The sequence below is a fragment of the Neopsephotus bourkii genome, unplaced genomic scaffold, assembly GCF_033783945.1.
Source record: "Neopsephotus bourkii isolate Nb327-2 ecotype Australia unplaced genomic scaffold, CSIRO-AGI_Nbou_v1 NB_234, whole genome shotgun sequence".
Classification (NCBI taxonomy): domain Eukaryota; kingdom Metazoa; phylum Chordata; class Aves; order Psittaciformes; family Psittacidae; genus Neopsephotus; species Neopsephotus bourkii.
Genome location: NW_026900744.1, coordinates 20,571,437 through 20,582,019, shown reverse-complemented (window position 1 = coordinate 20,582,019; position 10,583 = coordinate 20,571,437). Strand labels below are relative to the sequence as shown.

At 44.3% G+C, this 10,583-nt stretch overlaps 1 protein-coding gene across 5 annotated transcripts; it reads right to left on the bottom strand.

Annotated features, from left to right (window-relative positions):
* Window positions 1-872: 872 nt before the first annotated feature.
* TMEM207 (transmembrane protein 207) lies at window positions 873-6,874 on the bottom strand. Of its 5 annotated transcripts, XM_061345760.1 has the most exons (6): window positions 6,750-6,849; window positions 4,963-5,000; window positions 4,500-4,544; window positions 3,912-4,054; window positions 3,439-3,503; window positions 2,845-2,979 (listed from the first exon to the last, which is right to left on the bottom strand). In XM_061345760.1, exons 1-6 carry the CDS (start codon window positions 6,822-6,824, stop codon window positions 2,941-2,943), a joined length of 405 nt encoding a protein of 134 aa, XP_061201744.1. In that variant the 5' UTR covers window positions 6,825-6,849; the 3' UTR covers window positions 2,845-2,940. The 5 variants fall into 5 exon arrangements, with proteins under 5 accessions (XP_061201740.1, XP_061201741.1, XP_061201739.1 ...); XM_061345756.1 differs by lacking the exon at window positions 3,439-3,503 and having other exon boundaries at window positions 873-2,979; window positions 4,963-4,996; window positions 6,750-6,874; XM_061345757.1 differs by lacking the exon at window positions 3,439-3,503 and having other exon boundaries at window positions 873-2,979; window positions 4,963-4,993; window positions 6,750-6,865.
* Between the last annotated feature and the right edge of the window lie 3,709 nt (window positions 6,875-10,583).

Below are 10,583 nucleotides of genomic sequence, written 5' to 3'. Positions count from 1 at the left end.
AAGAAATGGTTCATCTTCACTTATAACTCAGAAAACGTCAGCCAAACTGCATTAACTGCTTTCATCAAGGGCTGAGTGCTTAGAAAAACATACCAGCCAAAATCTCTGTTTTTGTAAGAATGGGAACTGAGATTTGGATATCTTGGTCCATTCTGCTGGAGCACCTAGGAGCAGGTAGCAGGCTTTTGTGGGCAACAGTAGAATGGTGAGGCTATCCCAAACACATTTGTAGAATGAAGGAAGAAATCCATCCTTTTGTCCATTTCAGTGATGAGGAAGCCAAGGTCCAGGGCAGTGCTCACTGAGCTCCCTCTCAGGGTACTCTCCTTCCTTACCCCAAGGCAACAGCAAGGTCAGGTTATCCCCTCTAAGCAGCCCTACACAAACTTTGGGGTATTTTTTTTAGATGGCTTCAGGTCTTCAGCAGGGTTTGGAAGCACCCATGCCTCCCGTCATGTTGCACAAAACCCACAGTATTCTCCCATGCTGGTGATTCTGCCTGGAGCCTAATTTTGTGACACCCACCAGACTGCTTTACTATAAGCCACTTGATACAGTTTTGACGGAATAATTTTATTCCTTTTGTGAATAATTAAAGCACCCAAACCATGAAGCTGAATGCGTTTGAATGAACACTTGTAGCAGGGAAACAAGAACCTGTTCCCACGAACATTTGTGCAAGACCAGAAGCCTCCTCGGTGCGTTGCTGAAAGCCTCGCTTGCCCTCTGCTGGGCAAGGATTTATTGCCTCGGTAATGAATGCCACTTCCTGGAGCTTGTGAAAGAGGGATGAAGAGCGATGGAGGCGTTCAAATCAGAGCAGTCGTTGCTTGTTAGCCTTTCCAGCCATTTGATTAGAAGGTGACATTCAATGAAATTACAGGCAGCAATTTATTTAGAACCAAGCAATTAATAAGCGGGAGACGGTAATGTTTTATGCAGCATATAATGCAGACAACCTGTGGAGTTAACTTCCACCAAGGGGGTCACTGAGGCAAATGCAGTGTATAGGAGGGAAGGAAGCGATGGCTGATTTAATGCCCAGTAGGAAGGCTATGCAAGCTGAAGTGACAAACATAATCAAATCTCATGCTTCAGGGCATAAATTGAAGGGGTTGAGTAGCAGAAGCACTTACGTATGTAAAAGGTCTGGTCCTGAGAGGTGCTGATTACCTGCAATTCCTAGTAAGCTCAGCCAGCGAAAGGACACTCAAGAATTGTTTAGCTTCTCTGCTGGCTGAGTCTGTACGTGTTAATTTTCCTTATTAATATATCCTGTAATATTTTAGCCTGCTGGCACAAACATTCAGTTTGCTACAGTAACATTCATTTCCTTTCACACAACAGTCAAACAGTAAAGCTGTCTCTAAAATAAGATTTTACAGAGATAATTTGCGGTGGTGCTGGCAGAGAATTTCTCTCTCAAAATACGCTGTAATTCCTTATCTAGTGAAGGTACTTATATAGCCTCATTATGAAAATATGTGATAACCTTTAGTGGATTTATCTTCCCAGTTTCCTTCCTGAGCAGGGGAACTGGTGCTAACCACACTCTACAGGCGGTGAGCTGCTCCACAAGGCAGGCTTCCATTAATCTTGTGTGGTACCTAACAGGGACTCAGCTGCCCACTTTGACTGTGAGCCCATGCTCTACAGGCATGGGGTGCATGGTATTGGGTGTGACATTTACCTTCTATACCAAGAGGGATCTGAGTGCCGCCTCCAGCCCTTGCCATTGAGAGATCAGATCAGAGGTGGAGAGGTCAGGCAGGCTGAATCCAGCTTTCAGTGACCTGTCCATGATGAATGAAATCTTTGCTTTCATCTGGAATCCAGTTCAGGGGGAAATTCAGCATCTTTCCCCAGTAATTTAAGAACTGGGTAGGCTAATACCTCCTAGGAATGGCTTATGAAGTGCTGATCCTTCTTGAGCATAAGGCAGTCTGGATGGCTTCTTGAAATCTCTTTCCACCCATCCTGCAGTGGTCATCTCAAAGAAAATTACATTCTTTATCCCAATAAATTTCTGTAGCTAAGCACCAAATACCTAACTCCATAATTCATGTCTGTGGGGAACTGCCATGTGGGTCCTGGGCAATTTAAACCCTGCAGGTCTGCAGTTCTAGGGCAAGAGTAGCTGGAGACAGTCACTATGAAATTAAGAACAGTTCAAATGAGCAAACTCACTTTTTTTTCTGTGATCTGTAACCACCTCATGCTTCTGATGCTCCCTCCATAATCCCTATCTCTTGTTTTCCCTTCCCTGGCTATAAATTTGCTGCTTTTCACACTAGGCAAATCTGATATGTTGTGCTAAATATTTTAAATGTGGCAAATGATCCTTCATCACAGAGTGGCATGATTACATTACAATGTATTAGAACAACATGACTTTGCCAGAGGGTGTTTGTTGGCACCATGCCAAATGAAAGAGGCAGCCCAAGTCTGAGAAGGAACTATCAAGACATTTATCAACATTCGGTCCTAAACTGCACAGGTTTGCACCAGCTCAAGCAACCTTACAGAGATAAATCTGGAGGCTGAGACAGAAACCCTGAGTGCAGACAAAACTTTGAGGGAGCTTCATGAAACCCAGAGCCCTATCAAAATGTCAGGTTGAGCTCCTGTGACAAATTCAACACATGTTTTGGCATTTATTCTGTTGCATTTAGTCTTACGTTTTAGGTTTAGAAGAAGTATGTGCTGCCTTTCAGTCTCTCGGCCAGCCTGCGGAAAGGGCTGATTTGATCTCAAACTACTATAGCATAACAGAAGATCTCAGATGAAATAAGTGGAATCACAGAAAGCAAGCATGTGGTGTCTAGAGCTCCTTCATATTATTTTCCTTCATAATATCCTCATAGGATGGAGGCAACTCAGTTTCCCCAAGGCTGAACTGTGGGGCAGAAGAAGAGGACATCTCCGTGGTCATGCAGGGGTTCAGAGATCCAGAGAACAGACACTGAGGTGCTTCACTTGCTGGGGAAAAAGTAAAGCAATAAGCGTACAGCAGACAGGCGTAAAGAGTAAGTGTGGGGTGAGAGGGGTGAGCCTGGGAGGAGCTGCCCAACTGCTTGGAAACAAGAAAGGCACGGATGTAATTTTTTAAGTATGGCATCACAAAGCTGCTCACCACAAACTCCAGATACAAGAAGTGAGAACAGAGGAATTTGGGTGCGTTTGGGGTGGGTCCTCCCTGTGGAGACGCTATTCATAACCACCCAGAAAGCATGCAATACCTTCTCTGGGAAACACTTAGTCTAATGACTGGATTAGCTTTGTTCTTCTTGGAGTGACTGTTTGGCCCAGCCTGTTGACGTACTGGCAATACTCCAGGTCAGTGCTGGCTGCTATACATAGTCATTATAGCCCAGTCTTCAAAAGTCTGGATGCTCAGGGACAATGCTGAGAGTGCCTACCACGATGAACAGTGCTTACCAACACAACTTTCTGACAGACCCCAGGGTGCTGCTGGTGGCTCAAGTAGGCTGGTGCAGTTTTGCCTGAATGAGAAATGGAGGTCACGTGTTGGAAAGGGTTGTCTGCCCCCAGCAGTGCCTGTGGCTGTGTATGTTTTGGCTGCTAAACACTGAGGAGAAGGTTCCACAGGCTTCAAGAGTTAGCATGGCCAAGGCCTGACTAGCATCTTTGGAACACACAGGGACAGCACTGAGTTCAGCTAATGTACATCTCAGGCAAAGTGGGTGTAGCTCCAAAGTGGTGCATGCTCCAAACATCCCCACAAGATTCCCGAGCTGGGCATCCCACTGCTCACCAGAAAGAAACACAGCACTCAGCTGCAGCCCAGCTCCCACTCAAGCCTGGCTGCCTCTCACTGGGCTATGGATGGGCCACGGGGAACCCCAGTGGGGCCAGTGCGGGACTTTGCAGCAGGTAGTAACAGGACTAACCACAAAAGGCATCTGAACTGCTGAGTGCGAAGACAGCCAGGGTGCGCCGGTGGGGAAGGCAGCTCCGCCGTTTCAGCCAGCACTGCAGGCAGCAGCATATGCCGCAGGACAGGAGCAAGGCCAGGAAAAACAACATCAGGAACCTGAGGCAGAGGCAGGAGGGAGGAACAGGACCATCACCATCTGCAGGCAGCACCGACAGATGGCTGCATGTCTTCAAATTAACATATTCATTAACTTCTTTTGCAAATAGCTGTTAAATGCTGCAGTTTCCCCACCAGCGTACTGGACATGATCAAAGTCCCTGGAAACCAGTGTCTCAGTGCTGAGTGCTCAGTGCGGAGTGCTGGCCGGAAATTCAAACATTTCTTCCTAAAATCGTTCATTGGTTTTGTGCAGTTCAGTTGTCAGCATACAGTGAGGAGGATATGGATAAATGATTTCCATTAGTCAGTAAAGACAGAACACAGGGACAGCCCAGGAGCAATGCTCTCTAGCTATCAGTCTCTCTTAATGCCTTTCTCTTTCTATATCCATCAAAGAATATTATTTGCCAGTTTTCCCTTCCAGAACAGATCTGAAACTTACCACACATACCAGCTGCTAAAGTTTTCATCACTTTGCCTGATGCACCTAAAAAGGGAAAATATAAAAGGAACTTTCAGTCCAGTGTGAAGGGACTGTAATGGCTCCAATGCACGTCTACTGACACAAAGAAAAACATCATTGGTAAGCAGAGGGTTGAGAAATTTTCCTCCATCAAGGGAACCCTATTAAAAGTTTCTTCATGTAGATGGAAGCAGATGCACATGAAGTAGGAAGCAGCCTGAAACTAGTTTGCATTTCAACATTACCACCCACCACCAACCTTTTTAATGAAACCCAAAGGGTTGCCAGCCTCCTTTTCCTCTTTTGGAAGACAAGGTAAATGGTCCTTTCCTGGAAGCCCTCATTTCTCTGCCATGTCAGTGTGCCATGCAGGAGCACAGCATCCCTGGAAGAGCTCAGTTTGGGAGCAGCTGAGAGTGAGAAAACAGAGAGCCACACTCACCTCTCGCCAAGCTCACAGTCCAACGCAGAGTCTGCTAACTGAAAACACACATGTAAATCAGAAAGGGCAGATATGTGTCAGGTTCTTTATAATTAAACAGTATAATTACTGATCTTAGAGTGGGAAGTTGGAGAGGAAAAGCCGTAAAGGTGCCTCTTCTTGTCTCTGGTCTCCCAGCCTGCATCAAAAGCAGTGGATAACCTCATAGAGAGCTTGATAAATTCAGCAGTTTGCAGATGAAAGCTAGGACAAGGGGAAAGCATTTCTTTTGATGTGAAAGAGGGAAAAACAAGAACAGGGAGACTCAAGCAGGTGTCAGAGACCTGGTTACAGAACTGGGCTTTGTTGTTCAGAAATGTCTGTTCAAAATGTCCTGTCACCAAATTCTTGGCTTGTGGCTCATTTTCCAGTAGCTAATTGTACATGTAGTTGTAAACCAGAGCTGTTTTGACTAGACTTGTGCTCTACCCAGCATTTTCCTTTTTTCAGATAGCAGTGGTGCATCATTCCCAGAGTCAGGTTTCAGGTGTTGCAAATGCGTGAACCTGAAGCTTGTTTTTCAGGTATATTTTCTACTCTCCACTCAAGCAAGCTTATTTTTGCAAGCCTTCTTGGTCTTTGCCTCAGTTTCAGGTTATTTGGGGAAAAAGTAACCAGAGAGGTTCATCAGTATGATTCAAGCAAATCCAATGCAATTTTTGGCTGACTCACATTATTTGTGTTATAACACCTGCCCAACTTTGCTACAGAAAACTTCTGATCAGATATAGAATTGCAATAACACTGGCAAGCAGAATGAGCAAGATGGAAAATTTTATTTCTTGGAGAAAACTTTAGGACGTAATTTATAAATCATTACTTTACTTTGGATTTGCTTCTCTGTATATCCAAAGCACACAGAGGTTTCTGACTTTCTTTAAGCCAAACTGGAAAGCTATGTTCTGTATTAGAAATTTGTATCAAATACATATAATTGAGAGATATCATATTACATCTCTAATCAACAAGACTTCTTTGTAAGGATTTTGTTGTCCAAAGCTTGTGTAATTATAAGCAGCAGGAAATCACCACACAAATCTCTATAATGTGTCTGATACTGTGCAGACACTGCCTTTCTGTCCCTAGTTTCACCAGAGGTCTTTAGGTATAGTAAATCTTTCATATAAAACATTACCTATGAAATTTCATGATCAATTGAAGCCCAAATGAGGAATAGAGAAAAGGACAGAAGCTTCAACTCTTCCAGACATGTCCTTTTAAAACTGAGCTAATTTGCCATGTCACACATATACCCTGGTGTAGAACAGTTTAATTTTATTTTTGAACTTCACCTGGTTATTGGAATAACAGGTCAAAACCAGACAGCTGATCGCTGGATTACAGGTACCCTGAGTATTATTCATGGCTGAATGACAACCTCTGGGCTTTCCTTTATCATCCTTCAAACTACCTCAGCAGAGCTACCTTAGAGTAGTTAAACTGCAGCAAAGTGCATCTGCTCTGAGGCAGTAATCTATCAATGCAGCCAACCACCCACCCATGCTGCTGAAAGCTCATGCTCTTCATTTCAATAGCCATAGACAGAATAAAGGATTAAGGCAGTTGCGTTTTCTCATCATTAGCTGGAATTGTTGTGAGCTTTAAATCCTCCCCAAATCTCTCAGGTCATCAGGGAATTCTTTCTCAAAAAAATAGTGAGCTGATGACTAAATTATATAAAAGTTGAAATCTTTCCCCCACCTCAAAATCCCTAAAATCAGCCTGGTCCCAGTGAAGGGTTTGGTTACCTGCAAGAAGCTTAAACACAGAACTCCAGTTCCTGTTATCCATGAAGTGAGACACAAAGCTCCAGGTCTTTGCATCACTATCAGGAGAAACGTGGGAAGAGCTCTGTTTGCAGCAGTGTTTTGCCCTCTGTAATTTGAAGCTTAAAAACTTCTTTGCATGTTGTGCCTCCAGCCAAAAACCACACTACCCAATGAGTTCCCGCGCTTCAGAAATTACCGCTAGCCAGGGCATGGCTTTAGGTTTGCATGGACACACTCAAACAGCTGCTAGAAGTTAAAGGAACACTAGTTTAAGGTCAGCACCTTGTAGTTATTTTGGTATTTTCATAGCTGTTCACAGATTCCTGTTGCTGAAGCTTAGTTCTGTATTAACCCACGGCTGTATTTAACAGGCCCTGCTACAAATAATCACTGGACACTATATTGCAAGGCCATGCTTTCATTGCATGCTGCCTTCAGCTGCAATTCTGGCATTACAGAAAAAGTGGAGCTACCTCCAACCATCTCCTTTTCACTATGACTACCATCTCAAACATGCACACAAGGATGAAGGAAACTCTTCCCAGCCTAAGACAACTGCTACCCAGTACCTCTGTTGCTGCTACGCAGCTGCCAGAGGCTGGTTTGCTAGGAAAATGTATCCAAAAAAGCACACATCCCCAGTGGGTCTCATAAGGGATACAAAATTTCATTGCACAGTATAAGAGCTACTTTGATTCTAATGGATACATCCAGATGACATAGTAAAACTGGTGGAAGATGGCTTGCTCTGTAGCTCTGATCACTGCAGAACGGAAGATGCCAGTTTGTTTGGCTGTCAGTAGTAGATTGTCACTGAAGTTTACAGCCTGTGGCTGAAATGCACCATTAACTATGGTTCTTCCAGATTTAACACAAAGGTGTTGCTGTGAATACGTTCAGTTGTCACTCCAGAAGTTAAGCATTATGTTGCAATGCCATTACTTCGGTAATGATTGACAAAGCTAAGCTGCTCTGAAGATATTCTTCTCTGGCTATGTTTCAGCTAAAAGGTCAAGAAGTCTAACCAACTCTGATACACATGTTCAATCCAGGTTTGTTATTTATTGCTAAAGTTTTGCGTAAACCCAATCCAAACTCTGGTGTTCTCAAATGTTTACTTTCAGCTCACTACTAATTAAAGGCAAGCCTCTGAAATGATTCCCTCTGAGAAAGCATCTCTCATAATGGTGCTAAGTGTGTGTGCTACACAATATAAATGGTCTGAACACATTGTTTGTCCTGGTTCAGTCCAATTATTTTCAATTTGGTTCAACAGTAGGTTGCCCAAACAATTTTTTAGCTGTTTTCTTAAAAGAAAAAGCCCCTGAAGTATAGAAGTGCTCACAGCCTTGCTGGGAACCTTGCGACTCTTACAATTTCAGGCTTATAAGAGATCATCTATCATTGACCTAATTTCAGATTTCTTCTTTCCACAATTACTTCCCTCGTGCCAGCACCAGGGCACATGCAATTTAGAGCTACTGAATGAATCATCCCCAGCATTTCAGGGAGCAGGTACCACAATGAGCTCCTGGTACTGAAAAATAACACATAGTATCTATTTTTGATCTGTTTCTAGAAGAAAAAGGGAAAAATTGAATTCTGCCACTGCTGTTTGCCTGGCCTTGAAGCAAACTTTGAATTTTCTGCCAGTTGGTCCCATACAGAGGTTTCAAGTGGTGGTGGCAATTTGTGGAGCCAGTTCTTGTATTCTCTGTAATGCTGATGTTGAGAGGACAGTTGGCTAAGAGAGGTCCACAGACTGCCCTGTCTTTTGCTTCAGGCATGATCCTGATACTGAAAAGAGCTGCTGTTTCAGCAGGAAAACTCTCCCTGTCCATGATTTGCTGAGCAGCTTGAATACATGAATGTCATAAAGAGCCCCAGCACTTGCTCTAAGACAGCCAGAACCTAACACTGAAAGCCCAGAGGAGCTCTGCATTGAAACCCGTGGAGGACTGTGACCCTTCCTGCCCACTCCCTGCCTACTGTGACACTGCTGCCTTTGGGTTTCTGCAATTCTTCTGAGTAGTTCTATGTCCAATGAATATCTCCAGTCTAGGCTTTCTGTCATTCCCCCTACAAAGAGATATATATGTATATACCTACATGAAGGTAACCCCTGCTCCCACCTCTTCATCCATTTACTGATGTAAAGTTAGATATCTCTTGCCTCCTCTATCAGTTATACCCACCTCATCAGCAGACATGGGAGGCTGCTCTCTGATAGATGTTAACTCCTGGCCATTAGATTAAAAATCTGTTATTTTCTCGTCACCTTATGTTGTTGCTAGGTGACAAATGCATCTCCCAGGCAGCAACAGGGACTACTGCAACATACAGCAATTTACAACTGTCCATTATCTTTTTGCTTAAAGTGCCCACTTCTTTCAATGGGAGGAAGATGTGCAGTTCTAGGAGTATCAAAAGGGTGACTTTTAGAGTTGCCACAGTAACCATCTCTACTGAGGGCTGGCTCTTGCTGAACTTCATGATAAGGGATGCAAGACTGAAAGAGAGGAAGAATTTGAGAGAAGCTGATTTAACTTGTTGAGTCTGATAGGGCTGAGGTTGGATTAGGAGTCTGAATTTCAGAAACTGATCTTGTTCTTGTACATATGTTTGCTAGAAGTGATGGCTTTTGCTTGCCATACAATAATTTTCAGTCATACTTTCGGTTTGAGCCACAGTTCTGGGGAATACTCTGGAGACCTCTGGATTTTGGTGAGAGTGGTGAGGAATTCACTAACAAGCAGGAGCCCACACAGAGCCCCTGACAGCTCATAAGCACAGTTAAGAGTTTAAACCTGTTTAAGGTTTTTCCTTAGATGCCTTCAGAGCATTTGTTGACTGCTGGGAATTACTTTCGGGAAAGCAATCACCTTGCTAAGCTCCGACCAGTTTCCCTATACAGTCCTGAATGGGACTATGAAAGTCTTTTCCAGAAAGCAAGGAAAGAGAGTGGTGGGAGGAGAGGTAGGACAGACATGGGGAAGGACATGAGACGCAAGGGAGAATGCACAGAGTTGTGATGTGGAAGAAAGACAAGCAAAGTCAGGGCAGCCCTGCTCTCTACATTAAGGTCAACTAACAGGAGTTAATTAAGCATGTTTTGCCTTTTTTATGTTGCAGTGTTTTTGCATCACCACCACAATCACTTTTTCCTCCAGCCCAAGTCCACTGAGTGCTCGCCCCTCCCTACACAACTTCACCACCATGGATGGCTCAGTCTTTGCTTTTGCAGCTGCATCCTCAGCACCTAGGCTCAGCCAGGCTGCAATTATGCCTTCTGGCTTGGCCTGGGAAGACCCAAGGCAGGTCAATTCAGTTTAGCCCAAGAGAAGAGCAGGGTAGCAGGAAGGACTGAGGATTGCCTTTCTGCAACACAACTAAAGCACCTTTGGTCTCATCCTCACAAAATGAAAGCTGCAAGGGGCTGCTTGCTCCCTACAAACACAAGAATAAATCCAGCAAGAGGAGTGCTATTTAAGATAATGGCCAGTGCTGGCATGGGAACAAATGGAAGCAAACTGGCCATGCATAAATTGAGGCTGGAAATGCAAAGAAGGTTCACACCATACAGAGCAGTGAGGTTGTGTAGCAGCTTGTCCGTGGGAGGAGTGTGGGCACAAAACCAAATGGCTCCCAGGATAGAAGGCATCAAGCTCCCACAGGGGATGTAACTCCTTCAACAGAGCTGGCTGACCCAGGGGGTCCTTTCCGACCCCCTGGAAACCACCCTACTTGGCCATTAAACCCATCTGCATGCACAAGAGTCAGCCAGCACAGCCTCAGGCTTGTGTGAGTGAGGAA